This window comes from Sarcophilus harrisii, chromosome 4, assembly GCF_902635505.1.
Source record: "Sarcophilus harrisii chromosome 4, mSarHar1.11, whole genome shotgun sequence".
NCBI classification, from domain to species: Eukaryota; Metazoa; Chordata; class Mammalia; order Dasyuromorphia; family Dasyuridae; genus Sarcophilus; species Sarcophilus harrisii.
In genome coordinates, this window is record NC_045429.1 from 348,313,384 (window position 1) to 348,339,579 (window position 26,196).

The 26,196-nt window shown below is 39.0% G+C and overlaps 1 protein-coding gene across 10 annotated transcripts in view; it reads left to right on the top strand.

The window, feature by feature from the left end:
- MSI2 (musashi RNA binding protein 2) overlaps positions 1 to 26,196 on the top strand; it is a 521,162-nt gene that overhangs the window by 429,080 nt on the left and 65,886 nt on the right. For all 10 annotated transcript variants that reach the window (XM_031966452.1, XM_031966449.1, XM_031966447.1 and 7 more), the window contains exons 9-10: positions 11,678 to 11,792; positions 23,530 to 23,604. In XM_031966452.1, the coding sequence (XP_031822312.1) occupies positions 11,678 to 11,792; positions 23,530 to 23,604 (190 nt within the window). The remainder of the gene's footprint in view (positions 1 to 11,677; positions 11,793 to 23,529; positions 23,605 to 26,196) is intronic.

Below are 26,196 nucleotides of genomic sequence, written 5' to 3' on the forward strand. Positions count from 1 at the left end.
CTGCAAAAGATTGGGCATGGCCTAATCCAAAAGCTTTGTGGGAGACTAAGAAATGGCTAGGAATTTCTGATAACATGTACACTACTTTATAACACATTCTCCACTCCGCTCACCCTTTAGAATTTATCAACCAACTACTCAACCCACATTCACTTATTATGTGCCAGGCACTGTGCTAAGTCCTGGAATTACTAAATAAAAAGAAAACTAGTAGCTTACATTCTGTTGGGGAGAGACAGAGTGTTTACTAGGCATCCTGAGAGGGGAAGCTGAATCTGGAAGGAAGCTGATCATTCTAAAAGGTAGAGGAGGAGAGGGAAACTTCCAAACATGGGGAACAGCCCACTGAACTTTCTCAGTGTGTGAGAAAGTAAGACTAATATGTCAAAGAGTCAGGAGGAGAGTGATATATAAGAAAATTAGAAAGATAAAAAAAGGACAAGGTCGGGATGAACTTTAACCACCAATGGAATTTACATTTAATACTAGACAAAACAGAGAATCATTTGTGTTTATTGACTAGGGGGTAATGGTAAAGCCTTATCTTAGGAAAGGGCAAGCAGACCTGAACTCAGATTTGGTCTCAGATACTTGCTAGCTATGTGATCCTGGGGAAGTCACTTAACCTTATTTACTTCAGTTTCCTCATCTATACAATGAGCTAAAGAAGGAAATGGCAAATTACTCTGCAGTATCTCTGCCAAGAAAACCCAAAATGGGGTCACAAAGAGTCAGACACACTAAAAAATGACTGAACATTGTTTCTAGGAAAAACATTTGACAGCTATGTGGAAGATAGATTAGAGCGGGGAGAAATGAAATGGGAAGTCTAATAAGAAAGCTATTTCAGTAGTCCAGGTGAGATGGCTGGTAGCTGGTAGAGCAGAGAGAACGGACTGTATACTGGAGATGGAGCAAAGATTGAAAAGGCAAGATTTGGTCATTGATTGTATGTGGGATGAGTTGAGAGAACAATAGTGTGACAGTAGGGTTATAAAGGTTGTTGATCTGAAAGATGGCAGTGCTTTCCACAGAAATAGGGAAGTTTGGAAGGGCTGAAAGATAATGACTTCTATGATAGACATGTTAGACAGCTAGGTGGTACAGTGGATAGAGTACCAGGACTAGAGTTAGGAAGACCTAAATTTCAATATGGCTACAGACACTTACTAGATGCATGATTCTGGACAAGTCACTTTACCCTGTTTGCCTCAGTTTCCTCATCTGGAAAATGAACTGGAGATGATGAACCATTCCAGTATCTTTGCCAAGAAAACCCAAAAAGGGGGATCACAAAGAGTCCGAAATGACTAAAATAAATGGACATGTTGAGTGTAGGATTTCTTTGGTCATCCAGTTTGAAATGTTCAGTACATAATGGGTTATAAGAGACTTATTTGAAGAGAGACTTTTTTGTGTCTTGGGATTTTATAGCTTTGTGTGGTCCCTTTTCAAGTGTTTGGTGAAAGATGTAAATGGGTATTCTTTTAAGTAGTCTTGGAAAGACTATTGCTTCTCTGAGCTGATCATTTCTCTAGGAAAAAAAAATCAGGTTAAACCACTCTGTAGAACCTTTTACTTTCTAATCCAACAATAGCATTCCCCACAATATCAGCAAAACTAACTATTGGCAGCAAATATAAGTATGGAATTCACAGTTATTCACAGACAGAATTAATGATGACTTTCTGATGTTTAGTAGCTTAAGGATAGATCTTTGCTGGCAGCAAAAAGCCAAGAATGGTCAATTCTGCAATGAAACACAAATTGATTCTTTGGTAAAATTAAGAGTTTTCTGCTCTTTTTTTCAAAAAAAAATTTTTTTCCCAGACCTAAAGCACAGTTACAGGGGACAAATCCCTTAATCTCTCCTAGCCTCAGTTTCCTCATCTGTAAGATAAGGGATTGGATTAGAGATCTAATAGTTTCTTTCAGCTCTGAATCCTTGATACTAGTAGTAGGTATTCTCTTATAGCTCTAAATCCTGTGATCTTGTGAAAGGAGATCATGGACAAAAAACACTTTGTAAGCAGCAAAACTTGCAAGGTATTACTCTTTACCTACCAGTTTCTATTCAGTATTTTATGAGTTCTCAGTAAAAATTTGTAACTAGTAGAAAGGAAAAAAGGGAATCGAGACTAGGAAAAAGTGACAAAAAGTCCATATTAGGTGTCTCGCCTCTGATTCATTTAAAGGGAAGTGTTACAGCTCTCAGATCTATAATCATCAAATGGATTTTTGAGCAATTCATTTTACTATCTCTAGCTGTTCCTTCTCCTGTGGGGGGAATTAATAAACTATGCCCTACTTCCCCTATCTCCACAAACATACCCAGTATCGTTGAAATACATTATAGTATAGTCAGAATGAGTGCTGAACTTGGAATAAGGAAAATCTGGATTTTTATTTGTTCCCAAAATTTACTATCATCAGGACTCTAGACATATCATTTAACTTCTCTTGCCCTCAGTTTCCCCATCTGTAAAGTGGGGGATAAAAATAGCACCTCTTTTATAGGTTGCTTGTGAAAGTAACAAGATCATGCATTTAAAGTATTTCTTAACCATTTAAGCATTAGATAAATGCCAGTTAATACTATTATTAATAAAATGGACAAATCATTTCACTTGTCCAAGCCTCAGTCTTCTCACCTGTGAAATGGGAATAATAATACCTCACAACTAAGGCTCAAATGAGATAATATGCATAAAGCAAAACTGGGCACTTGCAGCTTTGACTTTCCTGAGTTTAGCCTGAGTCACATTAAAATGTAAGTAGGAAATATCAAAGAAAATAAATAAAAATACAATAAAACATAGTTATAATATCACATTTTAAAATTATGTCAATATGCACCTTACAGGGATCCTTAAGTATGGTGTAATAGCTCCCACTTCTTTTTCAATTTGACACAACCTACATAAAACACTTTGAACACAGTAAAGGGTGGTATGGGTGTTTGCCCTTATTATTACTCATTGTGACCTGGTGAATAGAGAATCAAGTTCAAAGGCAGGAGCATCTGGATTCTAGTTTGGCCTGAACACATTGGTTCAATGATCTTGGGCCAGCCATAGAAACTCTCAGTGTTCTAGGTAATTCTACAAGTTACAGAGAAGAGTCTCATCTCCATTGTAGAGGACATTTCTTTGGTCCTAAGTCCAATAGGCTGTTGAAGTCATAGGTCCACTCTCTGTTCCTCTCTCTTATTTTTATTGCCATATCTGGTTTGCTAAGCAAGGAATGTATTTGTGGAGTGGAAATTTGAAATCAATCCTCTCATGCATCTGGAGAGGTAGAACATTTCTATTTATTGAACTCATAATAGTCATTTGTTCCTTCTGAACATTATCACTGGGACCATGTGTTTCTCTAAGACGTGAATTAAAAACTTGCCTTCCCGGTAGCAATTGGCTATTGGTTACCCAATGAGGTTCATTGCAAAGTTATTTTTTTTTCCTAACTGTGCCAAACCAAATGGCATTTCTTTGTTAATTACCAGTCCTTCCATCAAAGAGGACTGTGGTTGTTATGTTCTTTTGTTCTTATGAACTATTACAGTGGGAGGTGAAATAGGTCTGCATTAATGCAAGGAATTTAGGAATACCAACCTAAATATGCTGTATTCTCCAGGATCCACTTCTCTTTTTCAAATATATCCCCAGACAAATTAGCTCAAGAATGGACTTTTCTTGGGAGCTGATCATAGGTGTTTAAGAATCAGTCTTGCTAAAATTTGGGCCAGGAGAAATAGGAGATGAGAGAGATGTACAGTAACAGCTGGAAGGCAATTCTATTTGAAGCTGGTTGTCATGGGAAAGCTGCCATATTCAGACTATTTCCCTTCAATTCATTACCCTGAGTTTGCCATCATTCACACCTAGAACTAAATGACAGTGAAGAGCCAGGCATCTTACTTCTGTGACACATGTGGAATTAAATAAAGTGAAATCTCCTGCCCTGTACCTCCTTATTAAGATACTTTCAGTCCAATTCCTCCCCAAGTCTCCTGCCCCAAGAACTCAGCCTACTAATTGCTATGGATCAGAGAAATTGTTGAATGGGAGCAAAATACTCGATCTGATGCTGACTTGCATAGAAAGAGCTCTCTTCCTAGTGAACATGGTCATTTATTGGTCACTTATGCCTTAAAGGAGGCCATGTTGGATTTGTTGAGTTGGGAAGGGGAGCAGAATCCTAATTTCAGTCACTCAACAATTAATCCACTTTAGAAAGCACCCATGGAAGAATGCAGAAGGAGGAATAGAGAGAGACTAATGTTCCCATGCTGGAGAAATCAAATGTAGCAGACATGTTTTCTTTCTTTGGTCAGTCCCCAGTCTTATAACATCTCCACAGCTTCTATCATTGAGGATAGAATAAGGACTAGAACTGTGATTCCTTGATTTAGGAAATTCTCTAGCAAAGCAGGCTTTTCTACAACTCAGTCTTAGAGTTGTCTTGAGCCACTGAGATTAAGTAACTGGTCAGGATGTAAAAATGGCAAGAACAATGTAGGTATAAAACATATGTAACCTGGTATAGGGAAAGCAGTTATAATGATGATGATAACCAAAACATTATCAAAGCCTAAACTGTTATTTGCAATGGCCCAGATGTAACAATAGTCCATAAAAACTTCACAATGTTTTTAATAGATGTTGCCATCCAAATTACTCCTAATCTTCAAGCTGTGTGTATAAAGCTTTCAAAATACAGAGGTCTAGAAGAAGGAATGGGGATAGGATGAGGTGCACATTATCCCCATCATGTGAAGTGATACCAAAAATGTTTGCTCTCATTGAGCTTAGAGAAGATACGTTCCTATTTCTTTGCTCATATTCAGTTAAATTTAATCCATCCATCAATGAGCAGACATTTACAAAATACTTCCTCTGTCCTGGGGACTGTGCTAGTCACTGAGGATACAAAGACAAAACTGGAGATAGCCCTTGCCCTCAAAGATTGGTCTAGCTGGGGGAGACAACATATACATAAATTAATCTATAGCAAAGCTTAAATTGTGAGTTGTGACCCCATGTGGGCTCACATAACTGAATATGCGGGGTCATGAAATTATGGTTTGTTATCAGTATTTGATTTGTATAACCTATTTTATATACCTATGTACTCAGAGTCACATAAAAATTTCTTGGATATGAAAGGATTGTGAGCAGAAAAGGTTTAAGAAGCCTTAGTCTATATAATATATATACATAATAGATATATTAAAATATGCAAAATAGTTGCATGATTCTTTTGTCTATCTGCATAATTATATACAGGAAATTAAATACAAAAGAATAATAGCAAGACAATGATTTGTCCTTGAACTTTCTATCTGAATTCTGAAATAAAAATTGAAAAATTATTAAAATTAAATTATATATTATGTTATACCCATATTAACTAATGAATTTAATGTCTGTACATATTACATTATATTTTATATTATTTATTATTGATAATGATGATGATAAAACTCTCAAAATCCAGAGACCTAGCAGAAGAAATCATGACCCTGAGGGAATAGGATAAGGTCTACTTCATCCTCTTGATGCTATCTTCTCTAGAACTAGCCTGAGGACTCTTGGGTAGAGTATACAGAGTGTGAGCTTACTTTTTCCATCTGCATAATAGATAGTCTGCCAAAGGTTAAATATAAGTGAGATGATGATGTAAAGAAATGAAAGAAAGGAACAGCGGCAAGATAAGAGCAATATAACTCTGTGTGGTACCAAGGTTTAACCAAATACTCTCTACAAGACAACCCTGAAAAGATGCTGAGAATACATACTCCCCATTTCACAGATGAAGAATCTGAAGCTCTAAAATTTGTTTGCCCAGTTCCCTCCTGCGGACCTGGAGTGGCTTATCTGAATCGCTGTCATGAACCCCTGAATCCAAGTCTTATGTGTTCTTTCCATCACACTTGTGAGGAATTCAGAATCATACATTTAAAGATGGAAAGGACCTTGGGTCGTGTTATTCAAGCACCCCCATTTTATGGACTGAGGCTAAGGGAGATTAAGTGACTTGCATAATGTCATACAAGTAGAAAGAATATTAAATCCAGAATTTGAACCTAGGTCCTCCTAATGTGGAGGCAGCTAGATGACATAATGGATAGCATGCTGGGCCTGGAGTCAGGTAGCTTCATTTTCCCAAGTTCAAATCCAGCCTCAGACACTTATTAGCTGTGTGGCCCTGGGCAAGTCACTTGTCTATGTTTGCCTCGGTTTTCTCATCTGAAAAATGAACTGGAGAAGGCAAACCACTCCAATATCTCTGCTTCTCCCCCCCCTCCAAAAAAAATGGGTCACAAAAAATCAGATATGATCGAAAACATTATTCAATAACAACTTTTGCTTATGTAGCATTCTGCACCATTCTGCACTATAACATTCTATTGGTAAAAACTGCAGGGGTCCTCAAACTTTTTAAATAGGGGGCCAGTTCACTGTCCCTCAGACTGTTGGAGGGCCAGATCATTGTAAAAACAAAAACTTTGTTTTGTGGGCCTTTAAATAAAGAAACTTCATAGCCCTGGGTGAGGGGGATAATCGTCCTCAGCTGCTGCATCTGGCCCAGTGGCTGTAGTTTGAGGACCCTTGGTAAAAAGGATATGGATTGGTTAGAATGAAAAGCTATGAATAGGAAAGGCTTCCTGGTTATAAAAAAAAAAAAAAAAAAAAAAAATTCTACCTGCCTACCCTCTCACTCACCTCTTCCCTTTTTTCCTTCTTTCCTTACTTCCTACCTGCCTACCCTCTCATTCACCTCTTTCTTTCCTTCCTCCCTTCCTTCCTTCCTTCCTTCCTTCCTTCCTTCTTCCTCCTTTCCTTCCTTTTTTTCTTCTGTGTTTCATCACTTTCATTCTGTCTTTTGTCCCTTTTAGTCCATGTTTCTTTGACTTTGTGTTTCTTTTCTGAGGAAGGATTTTCTGTGGTTTTGACTTTATTTTTTTCTATATTTCATTTTGACACTTTTCAACCAACACCCAAACAATACCTCCCCCTGCTTCCCTGCAAGCATCATTCCCTGTAATGCTCACCAAAACTCCTCAATAACATAATTGCAACTGTTGGTACATGTCACTTCCACATTCATAATTTGCTCACTGGTAAGAAAAAGGAATGATCCAAGCCTTGATATTGACAGTATAACACCCAATTTATGGTTGTATTTGACTTGGATATTGTTGTTTTGTGTTGTGGTTGTTCAGTCATATTTCAGTTGGGGCCAACTCTGTGACCCCTTTTGGGTTTTAGTTGTTTTGTTTTATTTTGTTTTTGGCAAAGATACTGGAATGGTTTGTTGTTTCTTCCTAACCCATTTTATAGATTAGGAAATTGATGCAAACAGGATTCAGTCACTTGTCCAGAATCATACAGTTAATAAGTGTCTGAAACCATTTGAACTCAAAAAGATGAAACTTCCTAATTCTAGGCCTAGCACTCTATCCACTGTATCACCTTTTTATCTCTATCCTTATTTACATTGTTAAAGCTATTGGTTCTTTCTTCCTTCATTCTCTCACCTTATACACATCTTTCTAGCTCTGAGTTCTCATTCATCATTCTTTCCTGCAAAGTTTCTTAAACTATAGCTTGTGATTTCATATGGGGTTGCATAATTGAATGTGGGGATCATAAAATTATGATTTATCATTAGTAAAATGTTTGATTTGTGTGTATATATATATATATATATATCTGCATACCTAAGGTCATGTAAAAATTTCTTGGGCAAAAAGGGGTTGTCAGTGGAAAAAAGTTTAAGAAGCCCTGTTTTACAGGATAATAATAATCTACTATATTCACATATCATAATTTATTCAACCATTCTTTAATCATCGAGCACATATTTTCTTTCCAGTTTTTATGATACAATTCATGAATACTTTTGGAAATCTTTGCTTTAAAACCTCTGAGAAGGGACAGGGTAACATGTGGCTCATGTATCCAAGCCGTTTTTGGCACTGTGTGAAAAACAGAGCTGCTGGCCGTGTTCAGGAGACAAGAGTGAGTTTTTGGCAGAATTCACACAATTGAGTGCCTCTGAGAAAGATGGAAAGAAGTAAAGGAGCTTCCCCTGGAGTTCAGTGCATTTAACTGAGGAGCAGGAAGAGTAGGTGGTTTTGTTTAAAATATTCCCATTACAGTCGGTTAACCTTCATGTTACCTAAATGAAAATTGTATAAACCTGAAATTTTCGTTGATCAGGTTGCTTAGGAACAAGCGTAGGGTTTTCATAAGACAATGCAATAGACTGTCACTGATAGGGCTATTAGGAAAGGAGCTGGTTTGCTATATTATTCTCCATTTTGGGGTCTGAGTTGGGTAATTATCTGTTTGCATGTATAGAGCACGCCCACCTTCCCTAGCTTGTTAAGAGTGGCAGGGTTCATATAAATGATATTCCCTATTGAAAATAAACAGTGGGGCCTCTACCCCAGGACCCAGGAGAAGAGGTGTGTTTCATATTCTTTAGAAAATGTACATCCAAAAGCAAACTATAATGAGAGAGGAATAATGAGGGAAATTATCTTCACTATACTAAAATGTATAGCTCTTGTCTTTCCTGGGCTGGTAGCCTTTAGAGAGACAGCAGTTAGAAATATCCAACATAATGCCTCATTTAATAGGTATCATTGGGGAACCAAAATCTACCCTTCCCAATCTGACCCCAACCACATGCCAAAGCTTTTCAACTCTAACCATTTGAAATGGAAATCTTTCTAAGTGTTTTAACATGACAATTATAGATCTCTGATCAATGACCAATTATGGCTTCAGGGTACCAATAATGAAACAAGCTTCCTGCCTCTAGGCAAAGAAATAGATGGTCATCTTACAAGGACAGAATGAGACAGTTATATTTCATAGTTAGAAATACTGAAGATTAGGTAGAGCAGTGGATAGAGCACCAGTCCAGGAGTCATGAAGAACTGAGTTCAAACCCAGTCTTGGATACTTCCTAGCTGTGTGAGCCTCAGTTTCCCCAACTGTAAAATGAGATGAAGAAGGAAATAGCAAATCACTTTGGTATCTCTGCTTAGAAAACCCCAAATAAATGGGGTCATGAAGAGTTGGACACGACTGAAAAATGACTGAATAAAGACAAACTTTATTTCTTTGTTATAAAATAGAGATTTGTATAGGAGCAAAGTGAGGATGTTGGGAAGAGAGCAGTAAAAATAATTAATTACACAACAAAATGAGAAAGTAAAATGAATGTCCTAGGTCTTGGTGAGATTTTTTTTTTAAGTGTTAGGTGTATTATAGAGTTTCAGCTATGAGCAAATAAATAGCCTCTGAATATGGTGTCATAATTGAATTCTAGACTTGGAGTTAGGAAAACTTGGATTCAAATCTTATTTCTAATCCCAATGGTATGCTTGAACAATTATTTTTTATTATTTTTATTATTATTACATTGTGTCAGCTCTATAAAAAGTGCTAGGACTACAAAAAAGAGCAAGAGCTTATATTCTAATGGAGGAAAACTATTGTGTTGTTGTCCAGTCGTCATTTTATGTATTGGGAATTGGCAAACAGGCTTAAGTGACTTGCCCAGGGTCACACAGCTAGTGTCTGAAGCTATATTTGAAGTCAGATCTTTCTGATTCCAGGCCCGGCACCATCTAGCGGCTCCAGGAATACCATAAATGAAGAGAATCTTTAAAAGGGGAGGAAGTAATCTGGAAATAGTGGGAAATGGGAGTCACAGAATGAATTTACAAGGCAAAAAATTTCTGTGGCATACTGAGAAAGTCCTATGGGTCTAAAGTGCTGCTGAAGAAGCCAGACACTTATCTGTGAGCTTTTTTGCTTTCTTATCTGTAAAATGAGATTGGACTGGAAGATCATCTGTAGAGTTCCTCCCAGCACTAAATCTGTGAACCTGTGAACACACATTACATACATTTCTGTCTTAGTGTCTATTAAATATAATTTAACCTTTTATTTATGATTCAGGGTCATCATCGTGACCATAAATTGTCCTGCCCTGCTTTGCAGGACTATTAAGATGTGCCTCCAAGTTAAATGGACTCAGAATATTACAAATAGTTTTTGCTTTATGTAAATTTGTATTACACAAATTTGACTTTACAGAAAAAAATTCTGAGTTCCCAAAAAACACTAATATTCACTTTATTATACAATGCTGAGACTCTTTCTCCACTCCTGCCCTTCAGTTCAATACTCTGTGCCCCTCAACCCCCACCAAAAATTCCCAAAACCCAACTTTTTTTTTTAAAAAGCTCTAAAAAACAAAACAAAAAGCGAATAAACCTCCAAATGAAAGCAGAAGCATAGATGGGCAGAGACCTCTGCAGCTATTATAAGATCATGACTTGCTTTGAGACCTCTGGTCATGAGAGGAGCCTTTGACCTGTCCACCCACCACCAGGCCCCTCAAGTCTGTCTTCTGTCTCCATGCTTGGATAATTCCGTATCTATCCCTGATCCCTGAAGGTTGCCCATTCTCTCCTCTGGGTCTGTGTCCGTACTCTACATGTCTGCTCTATTGCATCTTCTTCCTCTCAGTTCCAGCCAGATCCCCGGACCCTGCCCCAACTTATTTCTCTTGCTCTTGTTTCTTAGCCCCTGAACCCCACATACCCTTAAACCCCATGCCTACTACCTCCCTCTGCTGGGTCAGCAACCCCCTTCCTGCCTATCTGTTCCCTCCCTCCCTCCCTTTCCCACACCCATGGACAAATACACATTATGTAAAAATTGCTTTATGTGAAGATCTGTGGAACACATCCACTTGCATAAAGCAAGAACTGTCTGTTCTCAATAGTCCTTATTTTTCCTTTCATTAAGGATTAATAATCTTTTCTAATTCTTCTTCCCCTGTACTTGACTTTTGCAGCCCCATGCTTCTGATTGGCTGCTACATAGCTGCTATGGACTAGGAAACCAGAAAAATGAATTTTGTTAGAATTATGTGTCAAGTAAGAGTTATGTAGGTTCTGAGTTGGTTCTCTTTTGTGAGCCAAGTGCTGACCTTAGTAACATCCCTTTGGGTTGCTCATAAGGCTTTTTTTTTGAGGGGGGTGGGAGTGTTTTTTCCCTGTGTTTTAGTTATGTAAGGTTTTCATATAAATAATTTCTGACTAAATGGACTGATTGGATTTTCAAGAACTTCCAAAGGAGGAAAAACGTACTGAAAAAGTACTGGGAGAGAGTCACTTTGGGGTAGGTAGCCCAGCATATAAGAACTAAAAGTTGCCAAGGGAGAGAGGGTTTGGAGGTAAATGAGGAAAATACAGTGAAAAGAAAACAACCGATGCTATAACTTTATAAAAAATGCTTGGAAGTAGGTTTCAAGGACAGGATTTCTTCATTAAAACTTAAAACAGCTGTCTTCAATGTGCTCTTCCTACCAGGAATTCTTTTAGGCAGTTTAACTTGCTAGAGAATCATCCGCCAAAACATTATTCCTGAGTCTGTATGTGTTGCCCGCTTCCTCTGCCCCCTGATTTCATCTTTGTAGGGTCTTCCAAAGCAAGATTTACACAAGGGGTATGTTTTCTTAAATATTTATTCTGCAGGCCATTTAACTTAGCTAAAAATAACCTTTCTCTTACCCAGATCGGGTCTGCATTTGACATTTCCCTGGAATTAATTAGCATCTCATTTGTATGTTTTTTTCCCCTCAATAGGTAGAATGTAAGAAAGCACAGCCTAAGGAAGTGATGTTCCCACCCGGGACAAGAGGACGGGCCAGGGGCCTCCCTTACACAATGGATGCTTTCATGCTAGGCATGGGAATGCTAGGTAAGTCCTGGGGATGATGCTGAGCCCCATTAGGAATGGGGCACAGTTACCCAAACTGCCTTTATCACCCATGCTGGAGGTTGTCTGCCATGTCTCGGGCTTAACTTTTCTGGGTTACAACTCCACTTGCTAAAAGCAGGAATGGAAAAGTGGAGGGGGAGAGGAGGAGACAGTGGGAAGAATACTGTCTATTTAAATGATTAACATTTTTCTTGGGATATCAGAATTTGCATTTAAATGGATGTTTTAAATAGCCTGTTTTTACTCTTTATTCACACCAAAAAAAAAAAAAAAAAAATAGGATGATAAAAGACAAAATGTGTTTGTTCTGACTAAAAGCGATCTCTCCTGGCTTTTAGAGAAATTGAGACACACATAATGCCCCTTCTCTTAAAGGTATCTCTGACAGGTCCACATAGATAATTGAAAATCTTGCTGTTTAAATGGCAGCCAAGATGGAGAAAGCAGTGAAGATGCATAATTGTGTAGGTCGCAACAATAATTAGAAATTTCAAGGCAAGAGAACAGTATTTTAGCTCTGGTTATTGTGTGTCCAGAAAATACTAATTAAAATAGGATAAATGGTACTTAATGGTAAAATTCCATTCAGGCACAAGATCTGTCTAGCTTTAATGGGTTTTCATTTGGTTTGGCTAAGAGTTCCTTTCCCAACAGTGTCTGATAAGCTCTTTATGTATTGTAAATGGATTGCTGTTTAAACTAGTGCTGCCTTTTAACTTTTAAAATTTTTCTGACTTTAACTAGCTAGTTTCTAGAGCAGTCTCCTTGGGAGAGGCTATATAGTTTATGATGGAAAGAAGGCTATGATCTTAGGCACAATTACTTAAGCTCCCTCTCTCAGCTTTGGCTTCCTCATTGTATAAAATGGGATAAAAATCTTCACTTGCCTCCTTGGAATAATCATATGTTAGAGCTGGAATGATGGACCCTAGAGATCCTTTAGTGCAGCCCCATATTTTATTTTATTTTATTTTTTATAGCTTTTTATTTTCAAGATATATGCATGGGTAATTTTTCAGCAATGACAATTGCAAGACCTTTTGTTCCAATTTTTCCCCTTCTTCCCCCTACCCCTTCCTCCATATAGCAAGTTGACCAATACATGATAAATATGTTGAAGTATAAGTTAAATACAATATATGTATACATGTTCAAACAGTTATTTTGCTATACAAAAAGAATCCAGTCCCACATTTTAGGCATAAATACCATGTCCAAGGTCACACCGATAACTAGTGGAACAGCTGGGATAAGAATCAGGATCTTTTATTCAAATTCTAACTTGCTTTACATTACATCATATTTTTTCTCATGCTTGTTATTAGAAAAGTGCTTTATAAAATTTAAAGTGTGGTAGTAATGTGAATTGTTATTAGTATTATTACCCCCTTACAACCAATTACTTGTCCGGGGGAAAAGAAAGCAGAAGAGACTCTAAAGAAGAGTGAATAGTTTTTCTATGTTCCCCTTTATAACATATAGATTGGCAGCTAAAAATGGTGGTTAAGGGCCCTAGGATATAGAATGAAGGGAAGATTTTCATGTCCAGGACCCAAGATTGTTCACCTGCTCAACTTTTGATACCTTTGATAGGTACCGGTCTGGGTCCCAGCTTTTCACTTTCTGTGTAATAAATAAGGGAGTGCTTAAAATAGAGAAGCAAAATAAAGCAAGAGACCTTAGGTCAACGTGTTTCCCAGTACTGAGGAACAAACCCATGTTCTGTATCTAGTCTGTGGAAACCAGGATGAGTTCCTTCATAACCTTTAAATTCTATAATTCTGTTCTTCTATTGGCCCAACCCTCTAAACCTCATGCTTACTCTCCCCTCTCTGGGTTTTGTCTGTCCACTTGTTCCTTATCATTCACATTTGCTAATTCATCTTCTGCATTCTGTCCCTAACTTGCGATCATACCCCAAAGCTCTCCCCTGGCCCCTTTTTTTCACTCTCCCCCTCTCTCCCTCTCTTTCTTTCTTTTTTCTGTCCCTCTCTTTGCTCTATCCCTCCCTCCCCCCCCTTTTCCTCCCCTCTTCTTTCCCTCTTTTAAGAAATCTTATCAGCTCCTGTGGGTTTAATTATCATCTTTATGCAAATGACTCAAGATCTTTATATATGAGTATAGTATTTCTCCTGAGTTCTAGTCCCATATCACCAACTGCCTATTAGATAACATTTTGAATTAGATGCAGAAAGAATAAGCATCTATGTAGCACTTTTTATGTGCCAGGCATTTTACTAAGCATTTTACAAGTATGATGGCATTTGATCCTCATAGCAACCATGTGAGATACATGCTATTCTAAACCCCAGTTCACAGATGAAGAAACTGAGACAAAGGTAAAGCCCAGGTAACACAGCTAGTTAAGTATCTGAGGCTGAATTTGGACTCGGGTCTTCCTAACACTAGACCCATTTCATTGCTCCACCTAATTATTACTCCACCTAAATAAGCACCTACTATGTGCTAAGCATTGGGGATATAAAATGAAGTAAAAGATAGCCCCTGCCTCAATAATGTAAATGCATATCAAAAATATGCCTTACTGTCTTTCCTTAAGAAACACATTCCTTTTCCTAGTTACAATTTCTGTCCAAGGTGCCACCAATTTTTACATGGCTTCCCAGCTTTGGCATCATACTTGTTCTCCCTCTCCCTCTCCTCTTTCTCCCTTTCCCTCTCTTTCTCCTTCTCCCTTTCCTTTTCCTCCCTCTCCTCCTTCTCCCTCTCCTTCTTCCCCCCTCTCTCTCTCCCTCTTCTCCGTCCCCATATACAGTTACAGATTCTGTCTGGACAGTATTTCTTTCCACCCATATAAGCTGCCACCATAGTCTCAGTTTCTCATCACCTCTCATCTGGACTCGTGGAATAGCTTTCTGTTTTCCCTGTCCAGTCATGCCCTTCTCTGCTTCTTCCTCTACATAGCTGACAAAGTGATCTTACTACAGCAAAGGTCCAACCACGTCACTCCCCTGCTCAGTAAGCTCCTTCTGCTACCCTTTACCTCATGGATCAAATATAGTCTTTGGAGCATCTTAACAACCTAGATTCAACTTACCTTTCCTGTTTCTTTACACATTACTTCCCATGACATTTTTCGCATTCTGTGGTCCAGCTGTATTGGTTTCCTCTTCTTCACACATAATCCTGTTCCTTGTCTTTGAACAAACTGTTCTGTGCCTGGAATTCCCTCTTTCCCCACCTCCAGCACCCAGATCACCATCTTCCTTCAAGGATCATCTCAAATGCTACTTCCTAATGTAGTCAATTTTTAAAAATTACTTTGTTTTTCAAAAATTACTTCCTATGTATTTTGTATTTATTTATGTGTGTTTTCCCATGACAGAATGAATATATACTCTCAGAAGACAAGAATTATTTGGTTTTCATTTTGATGTCTCCATCCCCTAGTGCCTGGCATATAATATAATTAATAATGCTTAGTAGATGCTTGTTGATTGACTGATTAAGAGTAGGAGATAGTTGCAGCATCCAGAAAGTCAAAAGAAGAAATAGGTCACAAATTAGAAAAGAAAAATATCCTCTGGATATGTGGGAGTATGTCTTGAAGCCCAGAAATAGAAACCTAATAGCAGGCAAGACTGGACAAAGACTGGGTATATTTCTGGGAGAAAAACAGAACATTACAAATGATACTGACCAGAACAGGTATACAGAACACTTGGAAAGAGCTGCTCCTGAGAGCAATACACCTGCCTCCTGAGCCAGGGTTTCACTGGATTTGCAGGAAACATTGTTAACTACTCTAGAATAATTCCCACTTGTGCATTTGTTCTACTCTTGCCTCCCTCTTTCCCCCACTCCCCACTGGCTCTCTGTCTATCATTCCATTGGCTTGCCCTGAGTGACGGATGGAATGATGATGAAGGCCAGATGCTTAATTATCTGCTCCAGCTATTTTCTCATTCTTTCAAGTCTGGAGTTAGTACTTACTAGAGTCACATTAAAGAATTAACCATTGGTAATATATATATATATATATATATATATATATATATATATATATGTATATGTACATATAGTAGCAGTTGAAAGTCTATTACCTCTTGAATTATGGCCAGTCCTTTGCCTCCCCCTTTGCTTTTTAAAGTTTGAACCTATTGGCTATTTAAGCTCTAGCTAAGGTGAAGATCTGGCATATCTCCCAGCCCTCCACCTGGACCCAGGCCCTGGCTTGAACTGGTGCAATAAGACAGTTCCAGTGTTCACCTTCCAAGGGTTCTCTCACTGCCCATCCCCACCAAAAATCAATACAGGGAAAACCTTTATTCGGGTCCTCAGGAAAATCTTGTTTCCCTCCAGAAGTATGTATTGAAGAAGAAGTCTTCCTCAATGAAAGCATTTATATAGTCCAGTACTTTATGTATATAGTCTCGTTATTATCTCCATTTTACATATGAGGAAACTGAGAAAGAGAGAAATCAAGTCACTTAGAAATGTACACATAGCTAGGAAGTATCTGAGGATTAAGCCACTGTAGAGAAAAAAATTTGTCATTCTCTCTCCCTTCATTTATCCTGTCTCCAGCCATTGGACCTTTTGGAAGATGAGAAGGATATTTGCTCCTAAGTAAAATCTATCATTTATTCTAATCCTTTTTCTTTCTGAAGCGGGGGGAAGATTTTCCTTCCCCCTTTGAAGTAATGGCATTGCAGCTTCTTCCAAATGAAGCAGAAATAGGAAAGATTCATCAGACTGGGCCTGTTCCCCTGGGAATGTTGGCTGTCTCTAATTCCCATCACTCATAGCATACCTCGGATGTCACAATACAATTCTGTGACAGTCCAAGCAAGGCTGTTGGCCCAAATGTAAGGCAGTAGCATCATCATTTGCAATTTGACAAAAAAAAATTTTTTACATCAAGGCTTGGAAAAACAATGAAATTAATCTTTGAAAAAATAACTTCTATTAAGTAATTGTGAGAGTGTTAGAGAAAAGTAAATTAAACATCTTATTTTTATTTTATTAGCTTTGTTTAAAAAAATTTTTTTAAGCAGTGATGGTTTTATTACAAATTGGCCAGCCAGTGCAGAGAAAACTAGTTCTTTATAGCAGAAAGAAAGAAATTGTTTCCTAGGAAAGGAAGCTTTCACAAGTCTTGTGGGAGAGTTTTGGCTCCCAGTGACCAGTTATAGGTCCCAGCCCAAACCTTACTGGTCATTGTTTCAGTCTTGATTGTCTCAGAACCAATGTAACTAGCAATTGTTTCTGTTTTGGTCAGAAACCCAGAGGGTGTTCCCCTTCCAGAATGGATTTTTTTTTTGACCAAATAAAAGAAGCCATTATTTGCCTCATTTCTTACCTAGTCTTAATCACTGATTGGGCATCGCCCCAGTCAAACTGAGACCTGTTGTTAATTATATTTAGAATGATTGTATATTTATAACCTATACCAGATAGCTATCTTGGGAAGAGGGAAAATCAGGGAAGGAGGGGAGAAATATTTGGAACTCAAAATCTTACAAAAATGAATATTGAAAACTATTTTTACATGTAATTGGGTAAAATAAAATACTATAATATAAACAAACAAACAAAAAAGACCTTGACTTAAAAGAGTCAAGGCCTCTCACTACATTGGGGTCATGTTCAGTTGTCTCGATCTGTATCTTGCTACTAGACCCAAATGGTTCCAGAGAAGAAAGTGAGGCTGGTGACTTTGCATAGCGCTCTCTTACTTCAATCCAATTCATTTGCCTGTTATGGAATCACCTCCCTGATGTCATAGTCCTCTTCCAGAAAGACCAACAGTAGCAGGAGAATTTGGAGAAATCTTGGGATTATATTGCTCAAGGTAGCTCCTTTAAAAGAAAAACTGAGGAAAGGATAGCTTTTAAATCCATTTCCATGTCTAAGACATAGATTTTTCTACAAAGAAATTGACCTCACCATAGTCCTTTGTTAGTCATCTGTTTAAGTGTTCACATCTACCTGGAAGTGCATACAGATGTTTAAGTTCTGCCACATCCAAGACCTTTTATTGTTTCCTTATTAAAGATGGGAACAGCTAGTTTGTGCAGTGGATTAGTTTATCCTGGAGTCAGGAAGACCTAAGTTCAAATCTCACCTCAGACACTTACTGGCTGTATAAACCTGGGCAAGCCATTTAACTATGGTTACCTCCAGAAAAATAAAAACAAATTTTAAATGAACAGTTTCTGATCCTGAGGAACTTGAAAGTTTTGACAATAGAAAATAGTCTCTGAATGCAATGATCAGAAATTAATTCAAAATCAAATATATAATGAATTTGAGATGATTTTGGCAGTGTTTGTCTGTGTTACATTTTAAGGTCCAAATTGCCTCCTCTCCTTCCCCATCTTACCCTAAAGAAGACCACCATTTGATAAACATCTATAAATATGTAAAACCACACTATGCATCCTTATATTTTTCCATTCTTTCTCTGAAGATAGCATTTTCCTTCATTAGATACTTTATAATTGATTTGAGCCTTCATAGTATTCAGAATAACTTAGTCATTGCCAGTTATTCTTCAAATAATATTCCTATTATTGTATACAATGTTCTCTTGGTTCTGCTCACTTCAGTTTTTATTATTTTATGCAAAGTCTTCACTTTCAAGAGAGAAAGGGAAGGAAGGAGGGAGGGAGGAAGGAAGAAGGAAGGGAGGGAAGGAAAGAAGAAGAAAGGGAGGGAGAGAGGAAGGAAGGGAGAGAAGGAGGGAGGGAAAGAGGGAGGGGAGGGAGTGAGGAAGAGAAAGAGGAAGGAAGGAAGGAAGGAATGCTGCACTCCCATATTGTTCCCGAGGCAGTGAGATGTTTCCTAGTAGGTATAGGAACTTCAAATGGGGATCTTCCTCTTCCCTGAGCTAATGTATTTCAGGGAGATAATTCTGGGAACTCTGACATAATTTTAGACACCAACTTCTAGGTCTCATATTGGGAAAATGGTTTAGGTGCTTATGTGAACACCTAATAGCCACATTCCAAGGCCACAGGTTGCTCTTCAAATGCTTTGAAATGGACACTGCATACCCAAAAGTTTTGTAGTTAAATAGCTTGCCTCAATTTCTAAATGAACCCCGTTGGGGCAATTTTCTGTCCTTCTGGGTAGTTGAGTAACAGAGATATGAGAGGATAAATAATGTTCCTCTATATTATGACAGCACATGAATTTTCAAGACTAGGGAAAAGATTTAGAATTGGATTTTTTGGAACCTGCCCCCTTGGAAGATGGAGAGAAAGATTAGCTCAGTTGTCCAAAAAAGAAGGGCGAGTTAATTTTAATTGTTGATATGAGGGGTTCTGTTTTTTTGTTTGTGTTCTGTTTTTCTGTCAATGTGGCAAGGTAGGTCCGCTTAGACAGGTGGAGATGGAGGCAAAAATCTTGGGTTTTTAGTTCAGTGACAAGAGATAATTACCACAGAATTGATCAGTCACTCCGAGTACTGAAGCAAATAAATCGTGCATTGGCCAATGCAGGAGGAGAATGGCAACTAATGGAAGTGGTAGATAGGTCATCCTGGCCATAATTTGGCTTGATGAAGCATCCGCATGGGCCTGGTGTTAATGTGCTATTGATATTCAGCCAGCCAATTTCCCCTGTGTGGTTTGGGCTGTGACTCGTTAAAGCAGAGCTGGGCATCACAGTGGTAAATGAAGAGGAAAATTGAAGTAATGTTGTATTATAAATTTATGATTTCATCTGCCTGACCTAGAGGATGTTCCATGAGGGGAGCTTGGAATGGGAGCCCCTCTCTGGCACATACCATGTTCTTTTTCATCTTTGTTGTTGGGAGACATACTGGTGGCCACTGGAGAGTGGGTAGTAGGGAAGGCTGGAAGTGATATGGGGAAGGTAACTGTAAACCATATTTTTCTCTCTCAGTCTCTTGCCCCCACTTCCTTCCTGTCTGCCTGTTCTTGAAGAAAGGCTTTGGGGCATGTTGGGAAGTTGGGGATGTGTTTATCCTAGTGACCAAGAGGCTGAAAGGAACTTGATGTTCCATCCCCAGCCCCCTTCCTCCTCCTCCTCCTCCTCCTCCTCCTCCTCCTCCTCCTCCTCCTCCTCCACAGGAGTCTTGAAGGTGACACATGGGCTAATGCTTTCACTGTCAGATTAATGCTAAAATATTTAAGATCCCCAGTGCCGAAGCTGGATACAGCACCGTCATTTTTCATCAGGAAAGCCCCACAGGCAGCAGTGATTCGGCTGTTTGCATATAATCCGTTTATCAATATTGTTGAAATAATGGTATGAGAAATCTAACGCTGAAAGATCTGATTTAATAGCAGAGGTGATTAATTTAAAAGAGGATTGAGCTGCTCAACCATGAAATAAATATCAAGGAAAGAACCAGTGTGTACATGTCTATTTAAAGCGTCAGTGTCCTCTTTTCTCCTCTTTTTCCCTTCTTCCCCTTTCTTTCTTTCTACCCACATCGACCCACCCACCCTGCTGCTATCCTCCACCCTCTCATCATCCAAACCCAACCAGCTAGGTTCCACTTCCAAAAGTGTGAGCTGTTGGATCATTTGATCTTGCCTAGAGAGGCCTAAAAGAGCCATAAAGGAATACACCGATTCACAACTCAGTACCATGCTGGAAAATAAATGGTGAAAGCCCTGGCACTGAGGCCCCTCCAAGGTGGAAATATTTCAACTGGCCAATGAGTTGTGACAAACAACAAATTCAGGAGTGTTTCTCTCTGTATAGAGAAAACAGCACAAAATAGTCACAGATTTGTACGGGGCTTCCAAAGGCCAATAGATTATTGGGGGCCTTTAGAGACTCCCTCTAGAAAGGATCATAGAGACCATCTGGCAGGGATTCTTAACCTGGAGTCTATGGGCTTTAAAAAAAAATTTAATTTTTAATTTTTAATATATTTCTGTGAACTCCAAAAATATTTCTGTATTTCTATATAATTGATTTCTTTTCTGATCCTATGTATGTTATTTTATGAATTTTAAAACATTCTTTTGAAAAGGCATCCTGAGGCTTCACTAGCCTGTCAGAGTGGGCCATGACAGAAAAGCTTAAGAACCCCTGATCCAGTCCAGTTAGGAAGGTGAGATGAAGGGGAAGTAATTTGCTTAAGATCCTGCTACTAATTGGTAATAAACGAGCCAGGACCAGAACACAGCGCCCTGACATTGGGTCTTATAGTTCTGTTTCTGCAGACATTTCTGATGAGGCAGCTCATGGATAGAACTCTGGACCTCGAGTCAGGAAGACCCAAGTCCAAATCTGGCCTCAGATAATTCTTATCTGGGTGATCCTGTGCAAGTTACTTGACCTCTATCAGCCTCAGTTTCCTCAACTGTAAAATGGGAATAATAATTTCACCTACCCCCGGAGTGGTTGTAAGGATCTAATGAGACAACATTTGTAAAGAGACTTAGCCTAGTGCCTGGCACATATAGGTGTTATGTAAATGCTTATTCTCTTCCCTCAAATAATTTAATCTTTATTTAGCACTACCCCTAAACTTGGAAGTAGAATTGTGCATAATTGCGGGGATGACTAAGACCCATACCTCTTGGTTCCCAGGTCATATTGTCTCTGGCTCAATATTACTGCCATTGAGGCAGAAGAAGAGATCATGTTACTAACCATTGATTCAAAGAAGAAAAGATTGTATGTCTGTTTGGGGGGTCAATATTTATTAAAGTTCAGCCTATTATTAGATTATTATTAATATTAACTTATTAAAGCTAACTATAAAGGTATACTTATTAAACCTCTATACTATATTGTGTGATAAAGATACTACATTAATTTCCCATTTCCATCTCCAGCTCATTTTACAGGTAAGGAAACTGAGGCAAACAGGTAAAGTGACTTGTCCAGGGTCACACATTTTGTGTCTGAGGCCAAATTTGAACTCAGAAAATAGATTCTTCCTAGCTCCAGACTTGGCACTCTACCCACTGCATACCACTCAGCTGCCCCTCTTTTTTTTTTAATTGCACACCAGCTTATTAAAGCCAATCCTAAATTCATGTTAATTAAAGCTTAACACTGCACTGTGATTTTTGGGACACCCAGTATGTAGACATTGCAACTATATATATATAAGACAGGTTGGAGGAGACTGGTATGGTACTTGCAGCTGAAGATACTGGGAAGACAACTTTCCAACTCTAACTATAGAATACTATGATGAGGGGGACGGCTAGGTGGTACAGTGGACAGAATACCAGCCCTGAAGTCAGGAGGACCTGAGTTCAAATTTGATCTTAGACATTTAACACGTCCTGGCTGTGTGACCCTGGACAAATCACTTAACCCCAATTGCCTCAGCCCCCCCCCCCAAAAAAAAAAATACAATGCTGAAGAAGGAGAAAAGAGAGATTTCTGCTAAGAGATAGAGAAGAGAACCAGTTTGGAATGGAGCAGGACTCAGCTTTCCAAGCAGTGGTTTATCACTTTTCCACCAAATCCTTTCAGCAAACTGTCCCTCTGTCCCTTGACCAATAACCTGCCTGTATTGAGAAAACAGACAGCCCGAGAACAAAGGTTCCATGCCTCTTGAGCAAAATGCCCCATGAAAACACCAGGTCATTCTCTGAAAATGACAAAATAGTGAACATTCTCTGTTCTGGGAAATAATAATAGCTAATACTTCTATATAGTTCTTTAAATTTGCAAAGCACTTTACATATTTTATTAGCTCTTTTGATCATCCATCACCTCTTCCAGGTAGGTCCTATTACAATCCCAAGTTTACAGATGGGAAAACTGAGGCTAGGAATGGTGAAGAGATTTATACAATCATTCAGCTAGTGAGTGTTGGAGACCAAATTTTAACTCAGGTTTTCTTGACTGCAAATCTAGCACCTTGTATACACTAAAGCTTCTTAAAATATGGGTTGTGACCTCAAATGGGATCTTGTAACTGAATGTGGGGGGGGGAAGAGTCACAGAATTATGATTTATTATCAATAAATGTTTGCTCTGTATACCCATTTATATTACATATTAGATATTACATATCTAAGGTCAGGTAAAAATTTCTTGGACAAAAAGGGTTTACAAATAGAAAAGGTTTAAGAAGCCACCTAACTGCCCCTGTCAGTCATGTATCCAGAGTTTGTTCTTGAGAAAACACCACCAGGGCCCTAAAGATTGTGATTTGGACCCGGATTCTCATGCTCCACTCTGGGTGTGTTCTAATCATGTGCTTCCAAAGGCAACCTCAAAGTTGAATTTCCTCCCCCAACAAACTGTTCCCCTTAAGTAATCTGCTGCTTTTTACCTGGTGCAGGTGATTTCCCTTCATGGCTGTCCCTCCTTCCCTTGGGAGTTAGCAGTACTAATACCTTAACCTCCCACTGTCAATAACTCTAAAGTAAAGTACATCCATTGTAAGCTCCCCAAATGTCAGAGCCAAGCAGGGGCTCTGGAGTTTCCAGTTAGCACCTGGCATTTACTCTGCACCGGCATTTTACTCAAAAAGAGTGCACGGTCTTTGGGGCCTTAGCTGGCCACACACAGGTTAATTGTGTGTAAACGGACAGCTCTGCTCTCCATAGCCACCAGAGAAGGATGACCCATACCTCAGGTCCTGGGCCTTATTAGAGATGAGATCTGGGGCTTCTTGCAAAAAAAAGAAAAAGAAAGGAAAAAAAAACCATTGCCCTCCACCTGCTTCCTGTATCTAATTTGAAAACAGTAAGAAGCCAAGCTTCATTAACATGACTTTCTTCTGTTTATATATGTGTTCAAGGCTACCCAAACTTTGTGGCGACATATGGCCGAGGCTATCCCGGATTTGCTCCAAGCTACAGCTATCAGTTTCCAGGTGAGTACTTTGGTGATACCCATGGCATTAAAAACCCAATAGATTTGGAAGGAGACAGGAGAATCCAGAATAGAATTTGACTTGTGCAAAAAAAAAAAAAAAAAAAAAAAAATCCACATTTAAAAAAATAAAATAAACAAGACATGCTCATTTTCAGTATCAAGACACAGATAAGAAATTTGGAATAATTTTTCTGATGAATTAATTTGGTTAACTAATGTATGTTAATTGGTGCTGGTTATTTGAAAATCGAAGTTTTTAAGAAAAAAGGGAAAGATCAAAGAGTAGAAATCCTAGAAGACAGAGGTCTCTCTCTGATCACTCTTATTTTTTCTGAAATGTGTTGTAAGTTATGCTCATTAGGGATTTAACTCTGGGGGCTCTGGGATTTATTCCACCCACCATCACTGCTCTCCTCCTCCCCACCATGTGTCTGTAGTTTAATGTGTTGGCGTCTTCCTCCTCCTTCCTAGACTGATTCATTCCTAACAGTTCTCAATTAGATGCTCTTTTCCTATGTGTTGGTGGATTTCTTTTTATATTATTGTTGTTGTTTGCTTTCCATTGTAGGGTGTTTTCCTACCTCTCTCCCACTATGTGGGTGTCAGACTTGCTGCAATCATGATTTCCATTCAGTCAGAGTCAGCAAGGACTGCTCTCCAATCCCAGCAAGAAGCTGGGATTTGACAAGCTTGCCTAGAATTGGGAACACTCCGGGAAGGGGGAAGGCAGCCTGGAACTGGGAGGCAATGTGGCGAGGTTGGTGAGAGAGTCTCTCTCCACAAAAGGAAATGATTGGCTTAGAACAGAGGTATTTCCTGAAGAATCTTAAGGAAGGTCTTCAAAGCTGAGCTTGGACATCTGTGTCTGTATAGGTTGGTCAGAGACAGGAAGTTACAGTCCAAAGCTGGGTCCTGGAATGAATTTTACTCCTGATCAATTAGTAGGTGTAACCAGCTTTATTGGGAGCTTTATCTGCCTTCAATTACGTACAATCAGGTAGATGCAAGTATTGGCCCCTGGCTTAATTATATAGCAAAGAAAATGAATATGTGGCAAGCTCTTGACCCTGGAGAGAAGGATAGGAGAACCAGTATAATGCAGTGAAAATAACATTGGTTCTGGAATCATAGGTTCTAGATTGAAATCCTACCTTTATTATTTATGTGACCTTAAACAAGTCATCTTTCCTGAGTCTCACTTTCTTCTTAAGAAAGATCAACTGAAGTTCTTTGAGATTCTAGGTTTCTGATACTATGACCCAAAGATGTTATCTTTGTATCACCTTTTGGCTAAGCTTGGGAAGGAAGCATCCATATGAATGGAAATTTAGAAGTCGGGGGAAGTTCAAAAAGTGGTCTACCTTGCTCCTACCAGCAGACTAGACCTGTTCCGTTTAAGATTTGGGAGGTGGGACAAGGTCAAAGGAGTTGGAGTACAGAAGAGAGACTTTTACTTCCCCCCTTCATTCTGCTCTGGCTGCCCCTGGCACCCAAGACATTTCTCCATTTGGAGGGTCATTGGTCACTCTAGATTACACTGAGAACTTGCCCACAGCTTCACTATAATTTGCATTCTTCCTTCAATCAGCCTATAATTGGCTTAAGGGGAAACATCACTTCTCCTCCTTGCCTCCCTCTCTGCTGTATTCCCATAAGCCTTTTTTTTTTTTTTTTTTTTTTTGAGGGGGAATGAGCATATGATTCCAAGGTTCAGCTGTCCCAACCCTGATGTTTTGTGGGTTTGGGCACAATAACAACATCACTTATTCCTTCCTCTACTGGGGCACTGTTTCCCACAGCATGCGGTTTTTTTAATTGAACCATTTGGGGGTCAAGAGATAAGATCTTCTTTGTTTCTTTTCTCCCACTCCCCACATCAGCCTTCATAAGCCCACCAAAATCAATGTATTACCATTCCCACCACAAGTCACATTAGAGAACCTTCTCTAAATGAACCAAGTGTGAATCCTAAATAACTATGCTAGGGTCTCCCCAAGAAAGATAATGGTCCCTTAGAGGAAAGAACCAATGAGAAGGAAGATGGGAACAAAAGATAGCATCATATACCCTGGAATCACTATAATGAAAGAGGCAAGTGTTGGGGTGATCATGAACCAAGTCTGGGATATTTGCCACTATCAGCACTGGCCCATACCCTAATACAGTCCAGAAGGTGCCATTGATGGCTTAGGTATTTGTCCTAAGCAAGCTGCTATCCAGGAGCCTCCTGTCAAATTCATTTCACTTGCTCTTTGGCAGTAAACAGCTTTTACCCCATCTCTCTTAATCAGGCCTCCCCACCCTAAAAAAATCAATAAGCAAATAGTTACAATTCTGAGAGCCCATCTGTCTTCACTTAAGCAACTGAAGGCCCATGGCTGCTGGTTGGGGCTGGGCCAGATAGAGTAAGAGAGACTGCTCAGCAACTGTAAGACAAGGAATGACTAACTCTATGGGAGAAGACTGTTCCCATTCCCTGACCATGAAGTAAGAGATGGCCATTTCAGACCTGCACCCTCAGACCCATTCTCTCTCCTTGCTTAGCTTCTCCGAGCCCTCAATTCTTTGGGAACTCAGATGTTGCTGAGTC